Source organism: Myotis yumanensis, unplaced genomic scaffold (genome assembly GCF_028538775.1).
Source record: "Myotis yumanensis isolate MYYU_CA2020_CCGP unplaced genomic scaffold, mMyoYum1.0.hap1 SCAF_6, whole genome shotgun sequence".
Taxonomy (NCBI): Eukaryota; Metazoa; Chordata; class Mammalia; order Chiroptera; family Vespertilionidae; genus Myotis; species Myotis yumanensis.
In genome coordinates this window covers 51792141-51817894 of record NW_027223757.1, presented here as the reverse complement: position 1 = coordinate 51817894, position 25754 = coordinate 51792141, and the positions used below count along the sequence as shown (strand labels likewise).

The following is a 25754-nucleotide window of genomic DNA, read 5'->3' as shown; positions in this document are numbered from 1 at the left end:
TCTCAAAATAACTATTTTGAATGAAAATCATCAGACAAAAAAGAATATGTATTGAATAATTTCATTTATAGAATATGCTATAGTACCACAAAGCAGAGCAATAGATACCTGGTTGGGGTGGGGGCAGGGGACAGGAATACAAAAAAACACAAGGAAAGTTTGAGGGTAATGGACATATGTTCACTATCTTGATTGTGGTAAGGGACTCATAGGTATATACATATACCGTATAACGGAACACTTTAAATACATGCCATTTGTTATATATCAATTATACCCTAATAAAGCTTTAAACTGTGTATATATTTTCAAGTGTTAAGAACAATTAAATTTCTCAATATTTGACATAATAAAAGTTAGTCTCATTCCTAAGATTCTTTGTGCCAAGACGATGTTGTTAGAATAAAAATAGGTACATTTTTCCTTACCTCATTGACACTGGCATCAGACACTATTCCCTGGGAGGACTGTACCCAGAGCAGGATTAGTGCATCACAAAGTTCAAAAAAAGCAGCAAGATTGACCACAATTTCATGGGGCAGGCTCTGATAGCTCTCTGGATCTTAGAGTTGACATAAATAAAATAAAAACATCCCATCAGATTTAAATTAATCTCTGGACATTTTCAAAATCAGCTGTAATATGAAATGTAATATTATCCCCAGTACAAAGGTCAATTTTGAAAGGTCAAATTGAAATCAAACTCTTCTTTGCCTACTATTAAACTTTGCAGATCATGCATGTATACCTATAGATCAGTGATGGCGAACCTATGACACGCGTGTCAGAGGTGACACGCGAACTCATTTTTTTGGGTTGATTTTTTCTTGTTAAATGGCATTTAAATATATAAAATAAATATCAAAAATATAAATCTTTTTTTACTATGGTTGCAAATATCAAAAAATTTCTATATGTGACATGGCACCAGAGTTAAGTTAGGGTTTTTCAAAATGCTGGCACGCCGAGCTCAAAAGGTTCGCCATCACTGCTATAGATGTTCACACTGTCTTAATGAAAAAAAGAAAATTATAGAGTAATACATATTTTAAACAAGTATTCATTTAAATACAAAAGAAATACTAAGTGTATACATGTTTGAATGGACAGAGAGCACAGTTATGAGAAGATACAAACAAATGTACTATTAACAGTAACAGCTTTAAAAGCTGAATTCTGCAATTTTATGTTTCTACTAGAGGCCTGGTGCACGAATTCGTGCACCAATGGGGTCCCTCAGCCTGGCCTGCGGGATTGGGCTGAAACTGGCTCTCCAACATCCCCTGAAGGGTCCCGGATTGCGAGAGGGATGAAGCCAGGCTGAGGGACCCCACCGGTGCACGATCGGGGCTGGGGAGGGACACAGGAGGTTGGCCAGCTGGGGAGGGACTGCAGGAGGGCTCCAGGTCATGTCCGGCCCATCTCGTTCAGTCCCGATCAGCTGGACCCCAGCAGCAAGCTAACCTACCGGTCAAGGCATCTGCCCCCTGGTGATCAGTGCATGTCAGAGCAACTGGTCTACTGGGTGACTGTCTGCCCCCTGGTGATCAGTGCACATCATATTGAGTGCTTGAGTGGCCTTAGCATATCATTAGCATATTACACTTTGGTTGAACGGACGACTGGACACTTAGCATATTAGGCTTTTATTATATAGGATTTAGTTTGAATTTTCCGCAACAAGCATGGATATCTTTTCAGTTTAAAAAAATAAAGTACGGAGGAAGAAAGAACCTATAACCAAATATTTATGAGCATGTACTTGTTGAGCAAACAGACCTAGGTTTCACGTTTTAACTGTTACTTGCTAGAAATGTGACCTTGAGCATCTGTGTGCCTCCCTTTCCCCTTTTAGAATATGGAGCCTACATTGCATACAGTTGTTATAAAAAGTAAAGGAAACCAAGGAGTCTATCACTAGTACTAAGTAATGGAACATGTTTAAAATCAGGCCAGCAAATCAAAAGGAACCAATAAAATGACAGCAGTTCATCAATATGTCTCTTAACTTCAGCAACATTTTGCAATCAGATGTGTAACTGAAGAATATGAAAGGCAATGTTCTTACCTTTATGGAATTCAAAGGACATTCTCAAGACACTATTTCTTAACTTTCTGCCACCAACAGGAGCCAGATTTGCTTCAGTAAAAATTCGTTTTTCCCGGTCAAGATATATGATTGTCCTGAAATGAGATTCAATAACATAACAAATCATTATTGATGAATAATACTTTTCAATCACATCCTCTATCTGCTGAATCCTGAGAATCCTTGAAACATCAATGTCCTTCAACCTGACATTCCTCTCCTGCTTCTACAAATTCTGGACTTAAAGAAACAGGTGAGAGTGATGACAACAAAGTTGGAGGGAGGAGGACAGACGGCTGGAAAAAGCTGTGTCTAGGTACATGGCCAGGCCTCATTCTGTTGCTCTGTTACTATACTGGGACCTTAAAAAGTGAGCATCATAAAATTAATCTGTGGTGTTAGAAGTCGCCTGGGGAGGTTTAGGGGAGTTACTAGAGGAGGAAACAAGGGGGTCTCTGAGGTGCTTGCACTCATCACATGCATGAGTTCACTTTGGGAAAACTCATCAAAATCATGTATACCCATTACGTGCGCTTTTCTGTAATGAACATTATACTTCAATTACAATATTATTTTAAAGACTGCATTACACTGATGGCCAATTAAAAGAAACTGCTGGTCATTACATTAAAAGGTGAGGAAAGGCTAGCTTATATGCCAATTAGGTAAATTTATATGTGAGTGTGAACGGAAGCATGTATGCCTCTAGCATTTGAGGAAGTGAAATGATGTGACAGACAGATGATTAAGGAAAGGACATGTGAGAGAACAGGTAGATGAAAATGGGAGGAGCTATAGGGAATCATAACCAGAAAACAGTAGCAACATGACTATCGATGATAAGGAATTACCCATAAAATATATCCCACCATTAATGCTAAGTTGATGTTTCTCTTAAAGCACCCTATTTAATTATTAAGAATCTGCAAGAATTATAGGAATTTCGACATCACAGTCAGAATTACTTCTCTGAGCACAAAGGAGAAGTGGTAACAGAGGCAATCACTCCCATCACGGAGCAGGTATTAGGTTCAGAAGAGTAAACAAACGTAAGACAGAGACTGAGGAAAGGTGTCACCTGTGAAGCCAGAGTGTACAGTGAGGCAAACAATGCCCAGAACAGCAGGCTTCACCTACTTGTTTGCAATGGACTCTAAAAGGGCAAAGAGCTGCTCAGACTGGTCCATTTGCGGGTCAAAGTCCATCGAACTTCGAATGATGTCCAAAGCCTGCATATTCCATCGAGGGTCCAAAGGAATCACAAATTCTTCTGGTTAATAAAACAAAACAAAAAAAGAATTTTGGTGTTAAACTCCTCACCTGGCAAATTTCTGTTGAGAGCTTTCATTGTTTTAAGTTGACCACATTCAGTCCTGATGGGGAAGAGTGGCACAGAGAAGTGCTGGTTTCAGCACATGATACTAGAAAAGTAGGGTTCAACAGCTTTTATGTTATTTTCTTTCTAAATACAAAATTTCTACCAGCCCTGAAAATTCATTCCACTGTAGGATATAAAGGCAATCATTACTGGAACATAAACATTCCAACCAATGCATTCACTTGCTCAGATCCTACTACTGGTCAGAAAAATAATCCATGGGCTTAATTACCCAATCTTTTGCCATTAAACACAAGAAAACTAACTTACATGGCAGAAAATGAATGAATACATCTCATTATTTGCTTTAATAAGAAAACAAGGTTATTTCACCTAAAAGCCATTTCTCATTGTTTCTGACACCTCACTGAGCTCCTTTGGCTCAAACTTGGCACTTCTCTGTCAAGTAGCAGTGATCGGTCTCTGATCTCCCTCCCTCCCCCCAGAAGTTGTGAGAACCAGAGGGAGGGAGGTGAAGACAAAACAATGCTAACATTAGCTTGAAGGTGGCTGCAGAAGACGTGTCAGTACTTCAAATTATAAAGACTTCCGCCATACAGCAGACGACAAATGCCAACTGTGTAAGGCACATCAAGGAAGAAAGCCACATCCCAAAATCCAGTAAGACTACTCAATCCAGAGCAACACAGTTGAAAAGGAAGATGAAGACAGACTATGTTCCAACAGTAAGCAAGTGGTGTCTGCTAAAAAGGGAACCTGCTACTCTACTCTATAATTGTTTTCTCAAAAACCAAAGTTACTTCATAATTGGAAAGCCACCACTTAGTTCAGTCACAACCTGACCACTTACAGTAGTTTTCTGTTGTTTGATTGCTTCACAATCATTCACCTCATTACCTTGTGTACATAAGGGAATTGGTTTAGCAGCACAAAGGCATCATGCATACTTTTTTCTAAAACAAATGGCTAATGGTATATATTTTGATCAACAGCAAATGAAGATGGGGGTGAAAAATAAAAAACCTGTATCTGTGAAAATGTCACCTATTTTCCTTATTAATACTTACATTCAATCAACTTTATATTATTCTGCTCCAGTAAGCAAGTCTTCTATCTCACTCATTAATTTAAAAAATTTTGAATACTTCATTTGATAAGACAGCTTGGATGGCTATTTCTTTCATCATTATGGTTTTATGACTTTTTTTTGAAGGCTTTATAACTTTTATCAAGGGTTTATATTTCCTTAAGCAATTGATCCTTGTTTTCCCTTCAAGTCTAATAGCTTTCTAGTTTAAAAACTTTTCTGTTAATAGTACTAATAAGTAACAGAATGTTATAAGTAGAAGGGACCCTATATAAGTGAATTTTATTTCCATGTTTTTTAAACACAGGCAGTGAGTATGAATGATGGGCCCCAAATCAACAAGGCAGTCTGTGGACAAGTTGGAACCAGAGCCCAGCCTTCCAACGCCCATGTTCTTCCCACTTCACTGTGTATCATCCTTTTTCAGAAACTGAAGGATAAATGGCTGGTTTCAGACAAAGAAGTGGAATTTGCATCTGGATGCTCTGAGTGTTCTAAAAAATACCATGTTGCAGTGGTAGCTCTGACAGGTCTTTTCCCTGGGAACTCAATAGAAATCAAATCAGGTGCAGTACCTGTTATATTTGGTTGTAATATTTTGATGACATTACTGATCCCAGCTGAGAGAGAATTTGAGTAAAATTTCCTAAGGGATGCAGCACTGGCTTCCAAATGAATCTGTATTGACTCTGTGGAGGAAGGAGAAGCAAACTTCAGTATCTAAAGCAGGCTGTCCAACCAAACTTTCTGCACAATGACGAAAATGTTCTATAGCGGCCGCTAGTCACCTGTTAGCAACTGAAATGTGGTCAGTGCAACCAAGGGACTGGACTTTAGATTTTATTTCACCTTAATCAGTTCATAGTTACCTTTTACAGTGACCTGTGGCTAGTAGCTATCACACAGGAACCATTTTTAGACAGATCACAATTACCACAATAATATACACATTCACTGGCTTATCTATAAATTCTCATGGAACAGAAAGGCGCATGTAAACTAATTACTAATTACTTTAAACAAGTTCTACCAACAAATTCCATGTCCTGTACTGTACAACCCATGTGATGTTGTTACTGTTGCTTTTTCATCTTTTAGAATGAAAAAATATTAAGCGTGACAACTTAGAGCACCTGGAATTTAGTAAATCTCTTAGGTACTTCTAGGGGAAATGAATTCACCAAAAGCAACACCTTTCCCAGATAAAATGGTTGTGCAGCATTATTTATACAAGAAGCAGGATGTTCAAGAAAATAAAAAGTTACATAATATAGTACTTTTTCCTATTGGATTTGACAAAAAGGTGGACAGACCTTGAAATGCTAAGCATTACATGGGAAAGAAGTTTCTTTTGGGTCACACCTAAGGGCAGATATGATTTTTAACTTTTTAACAACTATACAAACAGTAATGCTAGGTCACAAATTTCTTGCTATGTGATCTCCCCTGTGTAAAGTAGCAGTGTAGTTAGAATAACATAGCTGCTGAGGCACTAAAACAGGAGAGGTGTAAATTCACTTCATTATACAAATTAAGCTTTTCTACTCACCAAGCCCCTGTGGTATATTCTTGGCTAAATGGTAAAGCCACTTAACTCTGAGCATCCAATCTTGATTGGTTGCTCTTTCTATGAGCAATTTAACAGCCATGGCCAGAACTTCTGGTTCATCGATCCAAAGAGTATCCACTTCAACAGAACTAAATTTCAGGCTCTCGGGGTTGGGGGACTGCATAATTTTCTCTAAGTCTGGCAAGGTAAGAGGCTGAATCCTGAAATTCATCGGAATATGCAAAGTCAGTACTAGAATGAACTTTCATTTTACATTTCAAAGAACCAGGAAAATAACTTTACAGATAACAGATCAAAGAGGTATTGGGGAAAAGATGAGTCCCCTCTGAAGAGGACAATTAAAACATATACGGAATGAATAACAAATAGAGAGCAATATCACAATGAACCTCTGACAGCTGGTAATAAATGGCCACATAACATTCTGGTCTAATATGTTGGGTGACAAACATTACATAAAAAACAAACAACACAGTGAAGATGCCAGAGACACACGGGCTCAAGGCTCTGCTAACCTTGCCCAGCTGCTCGTTTTCATGCTCATCCTGTTGAGGCAATATGCTAAGATCTGTCCATCACTTCGTACGATAGAGAGGTGAGAATCTTCCATTGCAAAGAGAGCTGAGGGTAGAGAATCTGGCCACAGCCCCACAGCAAGAATGGAGCTACCCCAGGTTTCATGTGCTCGCAGAGAAGAAATATGTTTCTCCAGTAAAGCCTGCCCGAGCTGGTACAAGATAAAAACGCATCATGTATAGGCACCAACATATATGTGCTATTATCAAAAATGTACATTATAAGCTAACTGCTACTTTTTCTGATGATAAATTTCAAGCATATAATACATTTAACCTATTTTCCAGAAAAGTGCCTGGATACCAGATCTCTACTAGAGAATAACTGCATGGTCAGGTCATTAAATTTATCATTAACAAAAAAGAATTTCCTTGAACTAAATAATGTAGAGTGTTATAATTTAGAAAGCAGTTTGAAACACTTCATGGTACCTTCTGGTTTGCTGGTGAGTGCTGGGAGCGGACATATGCTTTCCAGCATGCTTCAGAAAAGGCTCTGTCTAAACTCAGCCCTCGCTGCAGGTACTGCACAATAAGTAAGGCTGTCTGAATTAGAGTTGAAATAGATGATGTTGGAGAACCTATAAAGAAAAAATATTGCCATCTATGAGCAATAGACTGCGAAATCTCCAGTGAAAATGGAGAAATTTCACCTTCACATCAAACTTCGTTTCACTAAAAGCTACCCAGATACTTATTTTAGAAAGCCTCCTAAGTGGACTTTAGAGTCTCACTAGACAACATGGACTTGTGGCAACATTCTACAAGTGTGATAAAGCTGATCATATATAATCTTCCTATTAAGTTGACACACAATGAAGGGGGCAAAATGACCATGGCCTCATAAAGGACCGTGTGCTTTGAAATCCAACAGACCTACTTTCGAATTCCAGCTGTCATTATTTACTATTTGGCTTTGATGAGCTACTCAACTTCTCTTAGCCTTATCTGTAAAATAGAAAGACATGCCTTGCAGAACTAATGTGAATACTAAAAAAGTAACGAATATTGAACCTAACACTTAATAGTTATTCAATAAATAGGTTTCCATTTATTATTATCACTACTGTTATCAATTGCTTTTCTTGTACACTTGGACATTTAGAAGAAGTAACATCTGTCTGTTTAAACAATTCATATGATGATCCTGAAGATATGAGGGATGCACTTCACAATCTCAGTGCCTGAAGCAGTATTCTCCAACATGTGGGCCTCTGATTGCAGGCATCAGAATTACCTGGGAAACTTTTGTAATTCCTGTGCCTCACCCAGACCTGCTGTTAGCGGGGGGAGATTATTGGAACATCTACATATTTGTGGTAATGTCTATGTACACTAAACATGAGAGAACTCCTGGACTAGCAGTCAAGCGGAATAACACATGAATTTCCACAGGAATAAAATCTTGCAGAGGCAGTGGCCTAGAAGTCAAGCACCTTACCTACAAAAGCACTTTGGGTCTCTCTGTGTAGAGCCAAGAGGGTGTCACACACACTGTCCCCCACCAACCCAAGGCTGTGAAGCAGAACTTTCAGATCCAGGTCATCTGGGATGCTCCCATCCCCTTCTCCTGAAATGTAGATTTCAAGGCCACGATTCCTCATAGCTCGGGATATTTCTCCATGAACAGGATCCATTGAGAGAAAAAGTCTAGTAACACAGCAATTCAAAGGGAAAAAAATTTAAATCCCAGTGCAACCAATGGTGCAGCTCAGAAACAACAGCTGAGGGCAAACCTTATTTGGCTCATCTTCAGGGAACTAATCAAGGGAGACACCACTAATGAAAAGTCTGCTATTGTCACATGTATTCTATCTTCTAGTCCCAAATTCCTCAAAATACAGTAAATTCATTCTCTAAACCTACTTTCCTTAGGAACTAAATATTGTATATCCAGTGCACCTTTAGTGATATCTGAGAACTTTAAGATTCTTAACTTTCAGATATTCCCCAAACCAGGCAGTAATAATTCATCATTCTAACTTACAGAGCGCAGAAAAAGAAGCACTATGTTTTCCTGAAACAATTAGCATCATACGTTCAATGTCCAGTTATCACATCCATCTAGCTATCGGACATCTCCAACACTAAACAGTGATTCCCTGCTGACCCTCCCACACTAAACCTGCTCCTCTGCCATTCTTCCCTTTCTCATTGAACACCCCCATTTAACCCATTACTCAAGCCAAAAACTTAGATAGCATCCTTACTTCCTCTTTTTCTCAACCCACAAGTCCATTGACATGTCCTATTCATCTGACCACCTAGTATAAACTATCATTATCTCCTCCCTGAACTACTGCAAAAGGCTTGTAACTGGTCTCCCTGCTTCTACCCTTCACCACCAACCCACTGCAGGACTTGTATCTCTCATTTACCACTGTATCCCCAGAGCATGGCAAAGAGCAGGGCCTCAATAAATACTTTGTTAACTCAATCAATGAATGGGTGAACATACTTATGACTGGGTGTGTCAATATAATACCTAAAAAGGGCCTACTGAATGTCAGCCTCTGCTTTTAAGGCTGTCAGATTCTTAGGCAGAAACTTAAGAGGCACACATACCTGAAATTGGGATGTGGTGTTATGGTGGGAGTGGATCCATCTATCATTCCTCTCTCACTAACAGTGAGGACACCTCCAGGTTCAAGCAAAGCATTCAAACGATCCAGCACGGACGGGCTGCACAGAGAGTTCAAATGGGCGACAGACTGACATGCTGCCTTGACTCTGCTTTCCTCACACAAGCCTCCCACTGCTTCTGACCCATGTCTTCTCTTAGCACAAGTCACTCCCCTACATAGAACTGCGATCTCTTTCCCCATCTATTCCCACTTTCACTCCCAAGGCATACAGGCCAGAGACCCATATACAGTAAAATCACAAAATAGTTGCTGAAAAAATAAAGGAAAATGACAGCAAGTTCCCTGAACTGTAACTCTTTTCTCTTTTTCCCCCTCTCCTCTCCCCCACTTCCCAACATTATCACTTAAAGGTTAACTCAGAAATCTGCACTCAAAAGTGACCGCTATCTGGTCATTCTGGTATTAAATAAAAAGGACTCAAAGACGACTGGAAATGTAATCCAACTCTGTTAGTCTTCAGTTCAGCTCACTAAAATCTTGCAGCTGTCTAATTACCAACTAATAAGTTCAACACAGGGAGAAATCTACAGAACAGGGCTGAGAATGCATTTCTACTTAAGAAACAGCGTATTAAAAACACCAAAACTTCAACCTCAGTATCTACTCTGACAAGCATATTCCAAATTTCAGTCAGGCTCACTCGTGATTGGGCAGAAGGTCCTTACTTGCAAAAGTTAACGTTATCCATCAAAAGCCAATCTCCAGACTTCAGGGCCCGAACCAACATGCTGTCGACCCATTCAAAGGTGCCATGGCTGCCGCCACTGGATGACTGCACAAGCTTCGCCCCAAAGCTTCGGAACTCTTCCACAAGTTTGGCAAACTCTGAAATGTCACAGCCACATCACTTAATTTCAAACCAGGACAATAAAAACAACAACAAAAACTAAGTTTATTAAAAGAAAGTCGAAAACTCCTGTCCTGGCTTTTTAAAGTTTCATAAAAGAGTCAATAGGAAAAAAATTGTGGTTTTGTTTAAAGAAAATAGATAAGGTTTTTGCTGAGATGGCGGCGATATAGGCAGACGCGTCCCAGGTCTTGTCCCGGAGCAAACGGAGTAAGCAGCTGAAACTAATAACACCCACCCCGAATTGGCAAATTTACTCAGCTGGTGAGACGGCTTGCAGCCTGGAAGGGCAGACCTCCCCTGGAAAGGTTAAAAACCAGGGATCTGGGCAGGAAAGTTTGCCAGACCTGAGCCCAGAGGGTCGGAGGGAGACCGCATGGCAGACAGCCGCGTCTCTTGGGACAGACACAGACCCTGACCAGGGTAAGGAGTTCCGCGGGTTTGCTGGCGCCAGGAGATTTGAGATTTGGATTTTGTGATTGCGGAGAACTGAGACTAAAGGGGGCATCCTGAGGAACTGATCAGACCGTGCAGTGCCCATAAGAGAGGAGCGTTTCCCAGACCATGCAGTGCTGGTAAGAGGAGCGTTTCCCAGACCGGTAAGAGGAGCGTTTCCGCGGCCGGCCGGCGTTTGTCTGTTTCTTTGTTTTCACTGAACCCTGCTCATAGGACAGTTCGGATACAGACACTCACCTGTGCTGAAGAGAGGGTGAAGGTGCAGACGAGGGGAATTTGGGGAGAGGCTGAGGAAAGAGGGGGAGCCGGAGGAGGTGGCAGCGAATTGAGTGCTGAGACCCCCCTGGGCCCAGGACTGGGGCAGCCATTCCTCCAGAGGGTGGAATTCCTCCCCCCAGCCCCCCAGGCAAGGAGCACAGCCACACCCAGATTCCACCCTGTATGAGATAAAGGACTAAAACAAGCTGATTAGTCCCTGGGAGTTACCAGGGTCTGGCCTATAGAGGGATTTTCAGTCCCACCAACAACACAGAGCAGGGTAAGGATTAAAAAAGGATAGAGAAGCTGTATAGCCTCAGAGGCCAACCCAAAAACACTGCCACCCAGAGGTTGAGCCACAAACTGACTCTTAGGGGAATACAAATTAAGGCAGACTGGATCACAAATACGGCCTGCTTTAAAATCAGGACTGTGATTTACAACACGGAGGAACAGTGTAATGCAGGCAACACTCTCCTAAATACCTGGCAGGACCAAGGCGAACCAGGCTGAAGAGTAGAAGAACCGAAAGACCATCACTACTGCAAATTTTTTCTTTTTCTTTTTCTTTTTAATTTTTTCACCTTTTTACTAAGAAACCAATTTTTTTTTTCTCTTTTTCTTCTTTTTCCATCACCTGATTTTACCCTTTCAATTACCACATTTTTATTTTTAACCAGTATTATTACTCCTACCATTTTACCATTTTTTAAAGTGCCATTTTATTTTCTCTTTATTTTCTTTTGGGATTAGTGTTCTCCATTCTATTTTCATCGTTCCTTTAGCATTAATTTTCCCTATCTCAATTCCACCTCTTTGCTAAAACCCTCTTCCTTACTTTTCCCCTTTTGGTGTCCTGTTTCTCTTACCCTATTCCTGCTCCAGACTTTCCCAATTCCCTCTTTTTACCCCCTGTCTAATTCCACCCTACTTATATATCCTATTTCCAATCTACTGCTCTAAATCCTTATACACCTATTCTTTATCCTTCTTCACTTTCCAACCATTTTTTTTTCTCTCTTATCTTTCTATTGTTTTCTTGATTGTTGAATATATTGGGCTTTTTTTTTTTTTTTTTTTTTTTTTAATTTGTTTGTTTGTTTTGTTTTGTGTTTTTTCTTCTTTTTTAGGACTGGTTGTGAGGTTGTTTTTCTTTTTCTTTTTCTTTTTCTTTTTTTTTTCTGCTGGTTTTTCCCTTCCCTCCCCCACCCCACCCCAGCTATTTTTGTGCTTCTGTTTTCCCTTACCCCTCTGGATATTATTGGTGGTTTGTAGTTTGCATTCATCTCCAGGGATCTGTTGCTGGAATTTGTTGAGATTAGTGGCAGTTCTATTGGAGTTTGCTCCTCATACGGGGAGTCTCTTCCCCACTTCTACTTCATTCTCTTTTTTCGCTCTCTTTTTTTCCCCCCTCTTTTTTCCCAATTCTATTTTTGCACTCCTTTTTTGTTTGTTTTTTTCTTATTTTTCTTTTCTGTTCTCTCTTTTATCTTCTTCTCTTCTTTCTCCCTTATCCCCTAATTCTCTTAATTCGGGTGGTCACCTTTATTTGGAGTTATTAATATTGTGAATATACTTGTGTTCAGTGCCTGGTACGTTGTGCCTTGCTCTGTTGTATTTTGTGCCTTTAAATCAACGCAGCAGATCCAAGCAACAGCAGCCCCCTGATCACCGCAGCCTCCTGATCACCACAGCCTCCTGATCATCACACCCTCTGTCTGTGGAACAGCAACTGTACGTGAAGCCTCCCCCCACCAGCCAGAAGAGCCAACACAGCTGTGAACAACACCCACCAGAGGAGCTGCTGCCAACTGGAAAGCAGCTGCTACCGCAACCGTCTGAGCAGCAACCACAACCCAAGGAGCCCCTGCCACCCAGGGAGCAGCCACTGAACACCTCAACATCTACATATGTCAGCGAGATCAAACATGGGTAGGCAAAGAAACCCCCAAAGGAAAGAAAAGGAGGACTCGCCAGAAAAGCAGCTAAGTGAGACAGAGATATGCAACATGACGGAAAAAGAATTCAGAATAAGGTTCCTAGAGTACATGCACCACATGTTCAAGAAGCAAGAAGAAACAGATGAAAAACTCAACTACTTATGCAAGAAGCTAGAAGAAACAGATGAAAAAATCAACAACTTAAGTAAGTCCCAAGAAGAAATGAAGAGTGACATAGCTTCAATAAAAAACTCCATTGAAAGTATCAACAGTAGACTGGGAGAAGCGGAGGACCGAATTAGTGAATTAGAAGACAAGGAAGCAAAACACACTCAAACTGTACGGCAAATGGAGAAAAAAATTAAAAGACAGGAGGAGAGCCTAAGGGAGCTTTGGGACAACATGAAACGAAACAACATACGAATAATAGGGGTGCCAGAACAACAGAAAGATGAACATGGATTAGAAAACCTATTCGAAGAAATAATATCAGAAAACTTCCCTGAGGTGGGGAAGAAAAAAGTCACACAAGCCCAGAGAGTCCCAAACAAGGTGAACCCGAAAAGACCCACACCAAGACACATCATAATTACCATGGCAAATGTTCAGGATAAAGAGAGAATCTTACAGGCTGCAAGAGAGAGACGGAAAGTAACATACAAGGGATCTCCCATTAGATTATCAAATGATTTCTCAACAGAAACACATCAGGCCAGAAAAGAATGGACGGAAATCTACAAAGTGATGCAAAGCAAAGGACTGAATCCAAGAATACTCTATCCAGCAAGGCTATCATTCAAAATTGAAGGGGAAATAAGAAGCTTCACAGACAAAAAAGGGCTAAGGGAGTTTATCACCACCAAGCCAGCCATGCAAGAAATGCTAAAGGGACTGGTGTAAAAAGAAGAAATATCAAGCTCAGAAAGAAAACAGCCACACACACACACACAAAAAGAAATGGCTACAAACAAATACCTTTCAATAATAACTTTAAATGTAAATGGACTAAATGCTCCAACCAAAAGACATCGAGTGGCTGAATGGATAAAAAAACATGACCCATACATCTGCTGTCTACAAGAGACCCACCTCATTAGAAGGGACTCACACAGACTGAAAGTGAAGGGATGGAAAAATATCTTTCACGCAAATGGAAAGGAAAAGAAAGCTGGGGTAGCAATACTTATATCTGACAAAGTACATCTCAAAGTGAAGGCCATAACCAGAGATAAGGAAGGCCACTTCATAATACTAAAGGGATCAATACAACAAGAAGATATAACCCTGGTAAACATATATGCACCCAATGCAGGAGCACCCACATACATAAGAAAACTTCTGGAAGATATCAGGGGAGAGATCGACAACAATACAATCATAGTAGGGGACTTTAATACACCACTGACATCACTGGATAAATCCGCTAGACAAAAACTCAGCAAAGAAACAGCAATCCTAAATGACTCACTAGATCAGATGGACTTAATTGACATCTTCAGAACACTTCACCCCACAGCTGCGGAATATACATTCCTCTCAGGTGCTCATGGGACATATTCAAAAATAGACCACATATTGGGTCACAAGCAAAGTCTCCACAAATTCAAGAAGATTGAAATCATAAAAAGCTTCTTCACAGACCACGATGGCATAATGTTAGAAATAAACTACAATAAAAACAACCCAAAATACTCAAACACTTGGAAGCTGAATAGCATGTTATTAAATATTGATTGGGTTACCGATGACATCAAAGAAGAAATTAAAAACATCCTGGACACTAATGACAATGAAAACACAACAATCCAAAACCTCTGGGACACAATGAAAGCAGTCCTGAGAGGGAAGTTTATAGCTCTACAGGCCTATCTCAAAAAACAAGAAAAAATGGTAGTCAATCGTCTAACTCTACAACTCAAAGAATTAGAAAGAGAGCAACAAGAAAACCCCAGAGTGAGCAGAAGGAAGGAGATAATAAAGATTAGAGCAGAAATCAATGAAATAGAGACCAAAAAAACAATACAGAAAATCAATGAAACCAAGAGCTGGTTCTTTGAAAGGATAAACAAGATTGACAAACCCCTAGCCAGGCTCACCAAGAAGCAAAGAGAGAGGTCCCAAATAAACCAAATCAGAAATGATAGAGGCGAAATAACAACAGACCCCACAGAAATACAAATGATTGTTAAACAATACTACGAGCAACTCTACTCCAACAAACTGGACAACCTGGAGGAAATGGACAAATTCCTAGAAAAATACAACATTCCAAAACTCAATCAGGAAGAATCTAAAAACCTCAATAGGCCAATAACTATGGAAGAAATTGAAGCAGTCATCAGAAAGCTTCCAGCAAACAAAAGCCCAGGGCCAGACGGCTTCACAGGGGAGTTCTACCAAACATTCAAGGAAGAACTAAAACCTACCCTCCTCAGACTACTACAAAAAATTCAAGAGGAAGGAACGCTTCCAAGCTCATTCTATGAAGCCAGCATCACCCTAATACCAAAACCAGGTAAAGACATCACAATGAAAGAGAATTACAGGCCAATATCCCTCATGAACATAGATGCCAAAATCCTCAACAAAATCTTAGCAAATCGGATCCAGCAGTACATCAGAAGGATCATACACCATGACCAAGTAGGATTCATCCCAGAGATGCAAGGATGGTACAACATCCGTAAATCAATAAATGTGATACATCACATAAACAAATTGAAAGAAAAAAACCACATGGTCATATCAATTGATGCAGAAAAAGCATTCGACAAAATCCAACACCCATTTTTGATAAAAACTCTCAGAAAGGTGGGAATAGAAGGATCATACCTCAACATAATAAAAGCCATATATGACAGGCCCACTGCCAACATCATACTCAATGGACAAAAACTAACACCATTTCCCCTAAGAACAGGAACAAGACAGGGATGCCCACTCTCACCACTCCTGTTCAACATAGTACTGGAAGTATTAGCCATTGCAATTAGGCAAGAAGAAGGAATAAAAGGCATCCAAATTGGAAAAGAGGAAGTAAAACTGTCCTTATTTGCAGATGACATGATATTATACATACAAAACCCTAGAGACTCCATCAAAAAGCTACTAGACTTAATACATGAATTTGGCAATGTAGCAGGATACAAAATTAACCCCAAGAAATCTGAGGCATTTCTATACACCAACAGTGAACTTTCAGAAAGGGAGATCAGAAAAACAATCCCATTTACCATCGCACCAAAAAAATTAAGATACCTAGGAATAAACTTAACTAAAGAGGTTAAAGACCTCTACTCAGAAAACTACAGGACGTTGAAAAAAGAGATAGAGGAAGACATAAACAGATGGAAGAACATACCATGTTCTTGGATTGGTAGAATCAACATCATTAAAATGTCCATACTACCCAAAGCAATCTATACATTCAACGCACTTCCCATTAAAATACCAATGGCCTTCTTCAAAGATCTAGAACGAACTCTCCAAAAATTCATCTGGAATAAAAAAAGACCCCGAATAGCTGCAACGATCCTGAGAAAGAACAAAGTAGGTGGGATCTCAATGCCAGATATCAAGCTGTATTACAAAGCCACTGTTCTCAAAACTGCCTGGTACTGGCACAAGAACAGACATATAGATCAGTGGAATAGAATAGAGAGTCCAGAAATTAGCCCGAACCAATATGCTCAATTAATTTTTGACAAAGGAGGCATGAACATACAATGGAGCCAAGATAGTCTCTTCAATAAATGGTGTTGGGAAAATTGGACAGACATATGCAAGAAAATGAAACTAGACCACCAACTTACACCATACACAAGAATAAACTCAAAATGGATAAAGGACTTAAATGTACGACAGGAAACCATAAAAATTCTAGAAGAATACAAAGGCAACAAAATCTCAGACATATGCCAAAACAATTTCTTCACTGATACAGCTCCTAGGGCAGTTGAAACTAAAGAGAAACTGAACAAATGGGACTACATCAAAATAAAAAGCTTCTGCACAGCAAAAGAAACCATCAACAAAACAACAAGAAAACCCACCTCGTGGGAAAACATATTTGCCAACGTCATATCGGATAAGGGCTTAATCTCCAAAATTTATAGGGAACTCATACAACTTAACAAAAAGAAGATAAACAATCCAATCAAAAAATGGGCAAAGGATCTAAATAGACACCTTTCAAAAGAGGACATTCAGAAAGCCAAGAGACATATGAAAACATGCTCAAAGTCACTAATCATCCGAGAGATGCAAATCAAAACAACAATGAGGTACCATCTCACACCTGTCAGAATGGCCATCATCAACAAATCAACAAACGACAAGTGCTGGAGAGGATGTGGAGAAAAAGGAACACTTGTGCACTGCTGGTGGGAATGCAGACTGGTGCAGCCACTATGGAAGGCAGTATGGAGGTTCCTCAAAAAATTGGAAATGGAACTCCCATTTGACCCTGTGATCCCACTACTAGGAATATATCCCAAGAAACCAGAAACACCTATCAGAAAGGATATATGCACCCAGATGTTCATAGCAGCACAATTCACCATAGCTAAGATCTGGAAACAGCCTAAGTGCCCATCAGTAGATGAATGGATTAGAAAACTGTGGTACATCTACACGATGGAATACTATGCTGCTGTTAAAAAGAAGGAACTCCTACCATTTGCAACATCATGGATGGAACTGGAGAGCATTATGCTAAGTGAAACAAGCCAGTCAATGAAGGAAAAATACCACATGATCTCACTCATTCATGGATAATAAAGACCATTACAAACTTTTGAACAATAATAGATACAGAGGCAGAGCTGCCTCAAACTGATTGTCAAACTGCAGTGGGAAGGCCAGAGAGAGTTGGGGGGCAGGAGGGAGGGGAGTAAGAGATCAACCGAAGGACTTGTATGCATGCATATAAGCATAACTAATGGACATAAGACACTGGGGGGTAAGGGAGGGTAGTGGTTTGTCAAGGGCGGGGGGGGGGGGAAAAGGATACTTATGTAATACCCTTTGTAATACTTTAAGAGGAAAATAAAAAAAAATAAAAAAAATAAAAAAAAAAAAAAAAAAAAAAAAAAAAGAAAATAGATAAGAAAAATGGTTTAGGGGCAGAAAATACTTCTTAATAGCATTCTGGGTAGATAAAAGTGACTTGAGGGTGGAAAAGATAAATAATCCTTATGTGCTATAATTTCTCAAATGGCAGAAAGAAAATAATGTCTCCCATGTATTACTGCATTTATTACAAACAAGTGTTATCAGTTGGCACAATGAAATTAATGTCATTAAACTGGGCTTCCTTTATAATGACTATATGATTATAGTAACAACTGGTATTTATTTGCCTAGTGCTTTGCAGTTTATATAGCCCATCTCTAGAAATCTTTCAATTGCTCTTTTTTGTTAGAAATTATTTTATGACTCTTTTTCATATCACAAGGTAATATATATTGAATTCCTGCTTCTAGCCATAGGAAATAATAAGATTTAGACCTAACCTCCACTGTCAACAATCAGAAAGCTAGGCAAAATATACGAAACAACTGCTGACGACAGACAGCATAGGGCCATGATACCTAAGGAATGCTGCACCACAAAACGAGGAAAGTTAAATTTCCATGTTAATTGAGGAATTTCTTCCACTTTCTATACACAACTACTAAACATATCCTATCAATTTAGAGTATTATTCTTCAGTTGAAAATGCCATTCCTGAGAAGCTATAAAGTCTTTTCAAAAGGCCAATAAACAATAAGACGAGCTTATAGCTTTGTCATTACAGCTGGTTATACACAAAATAAACCATCAGCTCAGAAGCCAATTTCTTCCTTGGCTGCCCTGTTTAGGATCACCAATTGTGGATACTGCACATCAGCTTCAGTTTACTTTCTAAGACCAACAGTTTCAAAATTTGGGTGCTAATAATCACTAAAAAAATTATGGGCATTACATTTACAAATACATTTCCTGTAAATGGACACTAAATGGACGATGGTAAATGTCTGATACACGCATCCAAACACACACACCTGCCTTGGAGTATGAGTTGATTTTATTATTGAGTCGCTGCATAAGCAATAATACTGCTTCCAACTTGTTGACAATCTCCATCGTGACACCTTTACCATCTTCTCCAAGACATTTGGGCTTGTACGTCAGAAGAAAATGACTCCAGGCCCGCAGGACTACTTCTGCATCGTCAGCACTGACAAGGAGGCTGTCTCTTAACAGTGCCCTCACAGTGCTCTCCACCTTCTCTAGCAGCTGCCTCCAGGGCCGTATAAGGTCAACCTGAAATATCCAGAGCATGTGAATTTATGATAGCTGTTTGCCAGAGCCAAAGACTGCTTCTTATAGTCACCACCAACAAGGAAGACTACCAATTGGACAATTACCTGCTCAAATCCGCCCAGAAGCTCTGTCGTATCCATTGCACTGTTCATAGCCATGATCTTTAATGTGTGGCCAGTAAGTTGTGCCAGGAGCTGGACCAGACTGGTCTTGCCCACAGAAGCTGGGCCCACAAGGATGACCATCCAGCTCATCTGCACACACTTCATAACCGACTCCAGAGACTGTAACGACTGGTGCAGGAGCAACAGGGGATGGCGGGATGGGGGAGTGACATAGCCGCCACGGCAAAGGACTGAGTAGCCCAGCTGAAAAAGACATGCCAGTGAGACTTAGCAAGTGTGCCTGGTAGTGGGATAAAGAGAAATCAGAAAATTGTAAAAGAACAGAGAATTTTGCTGGTCGTCTCACCTGAACATCATAGGGAGTGATGTGAAATAGTCTGGTTCCCATGTATGGGTTTGAATCTGAACTAAACACATCCTTAAATATAGCAATGACCTAAAGGAAGAAGATGGTACAATCAAAACACAAATCACTCCATCAAATTCTGAGTCACACCTTTTAGAATAAATACTTCTAGAAAACATGCACAGCAATTTGAGTCACAATATTGTGAGAAAACTACTCACAATATCTTTATCCTTTGGGATTTTCTCTTATTACATCTATTTAATTCTTCAGAATGAAAGCAAATTGGAGCTCAAGAAAAGACCAGTCATATAATCTCAAACTATTTGAGATTCCAGTGTGAATGTACCATAATTTAAAAAAAGCATGAATACAATGGCAAATCTAGAGATAAAAAAAGAAATTTGCTTTCATCATTCAAGATACAGGCTAAAAAGATAGACGAAGTCAACAATATGAATAGTATAAAGAACAATGCCTATTTCTTGAGTACCTACTATGTGTCAAACGTTATAGTGGGTGTTTTAATAGAGATTACTTCTAATCCTTTTGGCCTTGCAAAATAGATATTCTTCCTATTATATAGATACTAGAGGCCTGGTGCACGGATTCGTGCACTGATGGGGTCCCTCAGCCGGGCCTGTGCCCTCTCGCAATCCGGGACCCCTCGGGGGATGTCGGACAGCCGGCAGTCCAACATCCCCCGAAGGATGTAGTAGTATGCAAAGCGGCAGGCAGCCGGGGAAGAGCCCGAGCCTGGGCCGGCTGCTCTGCTCCTGCTCATCCCGGCCCCGCTGTGCTTGCCCCTCCCACCCAGTGGCCACCATTTGATAGTGCTGCCACGGAGGTAGGAGAGACTAGGGCTACCGCAGCTACGTTTGCCAGCCGTGAGCCCAGAGTCTGGTGCCTTTAGGTCAGCTGAGCGGCGCTCCCACTGTGGGAGCGCAGTGACCACCAGGGGGCAGCTCCTGCGTTGAGCGTCTGCCCCCTGTTGGTCAGTGTGCATCATAGCGACTGGTCATCTGGTCACTTAGGCTTTTATATGTGTAGATGGATAACAGGATTCACAAGTTATATGATTTGCTCATGGTTAGTAACTGATTTTAAATCTAAGGCAGTCTGACTCCAAAAGCACTGTATTATCCTTCTAAATCAGTGGTTCTCAACCTTCCTAATGCCGCGAACCTTTAATACAGTTCCTCATGTTGTGGTGACCCCCAACAATAAAATTATTTTCGTTGCTACTTCATAACTGTTATGAATCGTAATGTAAATATCTGATATGCAGGGTGTATTTTGATTGTTACAAATTGAACATAATTAAAGCATAGTGATCAATCACAAAAACAATATGTAATTATATATGTGTTTTCCAATGGTCTTAGGTGACCCCTGTGAAAGGGTCGTTCGAGCCCCAAAGGGGTCGCGACCCACAGGTCGAGAACCGCTGTTCTAAATATTTATGTAACCTGACAACCAAAGTTACTTCTCTCATTATTTACATTTAGTTATCTCTTCCTTAGCAGGAACACTGTTAGAAAACTTTCCATTAACTTTACTTCTTAAAACTGACCAGTTGAGGCAGGGGTGGGAAAAGGAGGAGGGGTGATGGGGGAGTAATAAAAAACACCAATTTAGACCTTAGCAGCAGGAAAATTCCAGCCACACAAAATATTTACACCAAGTTGCTTGTTTTCTAACAAAGTGTCACTTATACACATCATTGCACACTGGACTGAAGTCAGAAAATAAAAATAATGCTATTATATGCAAGTCATGGGGATATAATGTATATAATCACTACAGTATGTTGACTATCTATAATAACAAAAGCCTAAGCGACCATCACAACCAAATGGACAACCGAACAGGCTGCATGGGGTGAGTAGGCCGGCAGGGGGGTTAGTGAGGGGTGACCAAACAACCAAACAGCAGGCTGTGTGGGGCAACCAGGCCCGCAGGAGGGGCAGTTGGGGGTGACCAGGCCCGCAGGGGGGGTAGTGAGGGGCGACCAAACGACTAAACAGCAGGCTGTGTGGGGCGACCAGGCCTGCAGGGGGGCAATTGGGGGCAACCAGGCCAGCAGGGAGGCAGTAAGAGGCTACCAGGCCAGCTGGAGCTGGGGGGGGGGGGGGGGGGGGGGCGGGAGGGGGAATTAGGGGCAACCAGGCTGGCGGGTGGGAGGACAGTCGGGGCGACTAGGCCGGCAGGGGGGACAATTGGGGGTTGCCAGGCCAGCAAGGGGGTGGGGGGGGCGGCAGTTAGGGGTGATCAGGCAGGCAGGCAGATGAGCAATTAGGAGTGAGTGGTCCCGGATTGTGAGAGGGATTCAGGATTGGAAAGGGTGCAGGCTGGGCTGAGGGGAGACCCCCCCCCCCCCCGCATGAATTTCGTGTACCGGGCCTCTAGTAGTTAATAATAATAATACTGTATTGCATATCTGAAAGTTGCTAAGAGAGTAGATCTTAAAAGTACTCATCAAAAGAAAAAAAATGTTTTGTACTATGTAAGGTGATAGATATTAACTAGACTTATTATGGTGATCACTTTGCAATGTATACAAATATCAAATCGTGTTGTACACCTGAAACTAATGTTACATGTCAATTATACCTCAACATACATACATACATATATACATACATAGATTTCAGAAAATATTAAGAGGAAAAAAAGGTAAAATCACAATCAATGCTAAACATTGAATGCGGGTCAACATGCAGCACAGGCTAAAGTGCTCTTGTCACCTACTCCTGGATTATAAAGCCAGGCAATTTCTGGCTTTATAATCCACTCTAAAACATATCATCTCCTTGCCCTGATAATCCACCAGAGTAAAAATTATAAGTACTTTCACAATCTAGCTGGTTCATTTTGCTTTATAAAGTCAGATTTAATTTATCTGAACCCTTCCAGCTATTATAGCCTTTCCCGTATTCTTACATCTCCTACCATTTTATTTTCTTTTTCAGAAAAATCCATTTGGTCAATTATAATAACTCAATTAGAGGAGTGGTGGAAACCTTCCACAGACTACAGTGATGCACCATCTGACCAGCCTCAATTACCCAACGACTGGCCAGTGTCTAGCCACAATGAACACACTGTACCTAGTAAGAGAATAAAGAAATTAAAATACTAGCTGATAGTACATGAACTGTATATCAATAAAGCTGTAAAAAGAATACTAGCTGAACATTCTGTCCTGATTATAATGACAGAAAACCACTTACACATAATAAATGAGTTGTTACCATCTAACTAGATGCTGAATTCCACATACAAAGGGATCTGGGCACTCAGCAGAGTAGAAGGTGTGAAAACTATATGCACTATGAGACAGCCACAGTGTCAGATTTCAAGAAGGAAGTTACTGCTTCTAATGCATAGATCTGTGTTAGTTAATTAGTTTTAAGTGGTTGTGATGTGGCAGAATAGCAAAATGGAAAGGTCTGGGCTGAGAGCTGGCTCTACCACTTGCTACTTGTGAGACGCCATGACTCTGAGCCTTGGTCCCTCAATTGTAAGAGGTCATGACAGCACCTGCCACCTGTAGCTGTTTTGAGCATTCAGTGAAAGGACTTTACCACAAAGTAAAATGCGCACATTACTACAGTTTAAGCTGGGAATTCAAGTTTTATTTTCCATTTATAAAGGGGTATTTTTATTTCCATTTAGATTATCTTCTTTTTATATCCACTTATACTTTTCAGATAAAATACTGTGTAATCAAACACTTATTTAAAAACAAAAAACCCTTTAAAAAAAAAAAAAGCCCTCCTCTCCTACTGGGTGTCTCTTCCTGCTGCTGCTTCTTCCCTTTGTGCGTGGAAAGAGGATGGGAACCTAGTTCTTTATTACTGGAGGCAATACTGTTGTAGAAAAGTTTACAATCATGAGGATTCAGCTAAGTGAGCACAGTGTGTACTTCAACGCAAACTACTCTATACTGTGAGACCCTGAGGTAGGTAAATGTATAGGCTCTTCCCTAATTTCTAAATTTCCAAGCAGCTTTACTAAATTTAATATTTGTGAGTATGCCCCCTCTCGCCCTTGTGACGAAATCAACTTCCATATGGTAAGAAACACAAAGCAAAAATGTGATACTCACCTTTTCTTTGTCTTCCCTGGTTCTCATTCTTTCACCATAGACCAAAAACACATGCTGTCCAGGATCATAGCAGCCAGGGGACTGGTCAACCAGCATCAACTGACACCAGCGGAACAGGTCCCGGAGGTTGAATTCCCATGGTCCTCCTTTTTGCCCCCATTTCTTCTCAACAGTCACTTCATGATCAATCTAAAAAGAAAATACCTTTATTGAAAAACATGTGTCATTGCTAAGCACTGCACTAAGTACTATTCTCATAGTACAAATGCATACATAATCTGAAACAGAAATTAATAGGCTTGATTTAGATGTCTCCTTTTTCAATCCAAACTTCTAAATACAAGGAATACCCTGTAAGCATTAACACTGATACATACAACAAAACTGAACTACTGCGCCAAGACCGGTTTGGCTCAGTGGATAGAGCGTCGGCCTGCGGACTGAAAGGTCCCGGGTTCGATTCCGGTCAGGGGCACGTACCTGGGTTGCGGGCACATCCCCCGTGGGAGATGTGCAGGAGGCAGCTGGTCGATGTTTCTCTCCCATCGATGTTTCTAACTCTCTATCTCTCTCCCTTCCTCTCTGTAAAAAATCAATAAAATATTTTAAAAAAAAAACAAAAACAAAAAAAAAAAAACTGAACTACTGTAACCCTCAAATTAGTAGCTTCCCTTCCACTATAAACTTGTGATTTATATTAGAAAGACTGGTAATTTGGTAGTGTCCCAGAAAATAATAGTTCAATTATAGCCAGGAAAATAAAGAATAATTAATACAAGTAGGTATTTACCTGATTGTTGAAAGCAACCATTTTCTTAACAATATTTTTGTCAATGGCTGGAAACAGAGTACTGGCAATGAACTCCATGTCAATTACTGTAAGGGGATCCACAAAGACCTATAAAATCCAAAAATAACATGGAGAGATGCTATAGTTTCTCTTTACTAAACACCAAAAATGACTAACACTTGTGATGTAAAATTTTTATTTGACATCAGCGGTACACACACACACACACACACACACACACACACACAGAGTTTTTTCTGTTCTAGAAACTTCTTGCATTTTTACGATACAGAAGCATATAAAATCTTCCTAATAAGAGTAATATGCAAATTAACCATCACTCCCTCACTCAGTCACTAAGATGGCAGCGGCCACGGAGCTGGAGCGAGCAGGAGGCTTGGGTTGTCCCCGGCGATGGAGGAAGCCAAGCTTCCCACCTGCTCTGCCGGCCCTGAGCTCCGCTCAAGGTTACAAAGTTTCAATTATAGCCGGCATGGCCTCAGCTCAAGGAGGGGCTGGGAGCCTTCCCAGAGGCAACCGAGGCTTCCAGTCGGACCAAGACTACAAAGTTTCAATTATAGAAGTTAAATAAATCCCAGATACCTGCTTCCAGCCCTCGGGCATGGCCAGCCTGAAAACAGCCCTCAGTCCCTCACCCAGGCTGACCAGGCACCCCAGCAGGACCCTCTTCCCCACCCTGAAGGGGGAGTGACCAGCCTGAAAACAGCCCTCAGTCCCTCACCCAGGCTGACCAGGCACCCCAGCGGGACCCTCTTCCCCACCCTGAAGGGGGAGTGACCAGCCTGAAAACAGCCCTCAGTCCCTCACCCAGGCTGACCAGGCACCCCAGCGGGACCCTCTTCCCCACCCTGAAGGGGGAGTGACCAGCCTGAAAATGGCCCTCAGCCCCTCACCCAGGCTGGCCAGGCACCCCAGAAGGTCCCCCACCCTGATCCGGGACACCCTTCAGGGAAAACCAGCCGGCCCCCACCGGTGCACCAGGCCTCTAACCTATATAATAAAAGGGCAATATGCAAATTGACCCTAACAGCAGAAGGACTGGGAATGACTGGTCACTATGACACACACTGACCACCAGGGGGCAGACACTCAATGCAGGAGATACCCCCTGGTGGTCAGTGCGCTCCCACAGGGGGAACTCTGCTCAGCCACAAGCCAGGCTAGTGGCTGCCAGCACAGCGGTGGTGGCGGGAGCCTCTCCCGCCTCCTCAGCAGCGCTAAGAATGTTTGATTGCAGCTTAGGCCTGCT

The 25754-nt window shown here is 41.0% G+C and overlaps 1 protein-coding gene across 1 annotated transcript in view; it reads right to left on the bottom strand.

Moving 5' to 3' along the window:
* Positions 1-25754, bottom strand: part of MDN1 (midasin AAA ATPase 1) — a 155209-nt gene that overhangs the window by 58827 nt on the left and 70628 nt on the right. The window contains 15 exon segments of the mRNA XM_070418082.1: positions 429-562; positions 2069-2184; positions 3227-3359; positions 5091-5204; positions 6065-6285; positions 6601-6812; positions 7093-7241; positions 8102-8310; positions 9226-9342; positions 9971-10130; positions 18851-19112; positions 19217-19480; positions 19584-19673; positions 23695-23883; positions 24485-24592. Of these exon segments, the coding sequence (XP_070274183.1) occupies positions 429-562; positions 2069-2184; positions 3227-3359; positions 5091-5204; positions 6065-6285; positions 6601-6812; positions 7093-7241; positions 8102-8310; positions 9226-9342; positions 9971-10130; positions 18851-19112; positions 19217-19480; positions 19584-19673; positions 23695-23883; positions 24485-24592 (2478 nt within the window).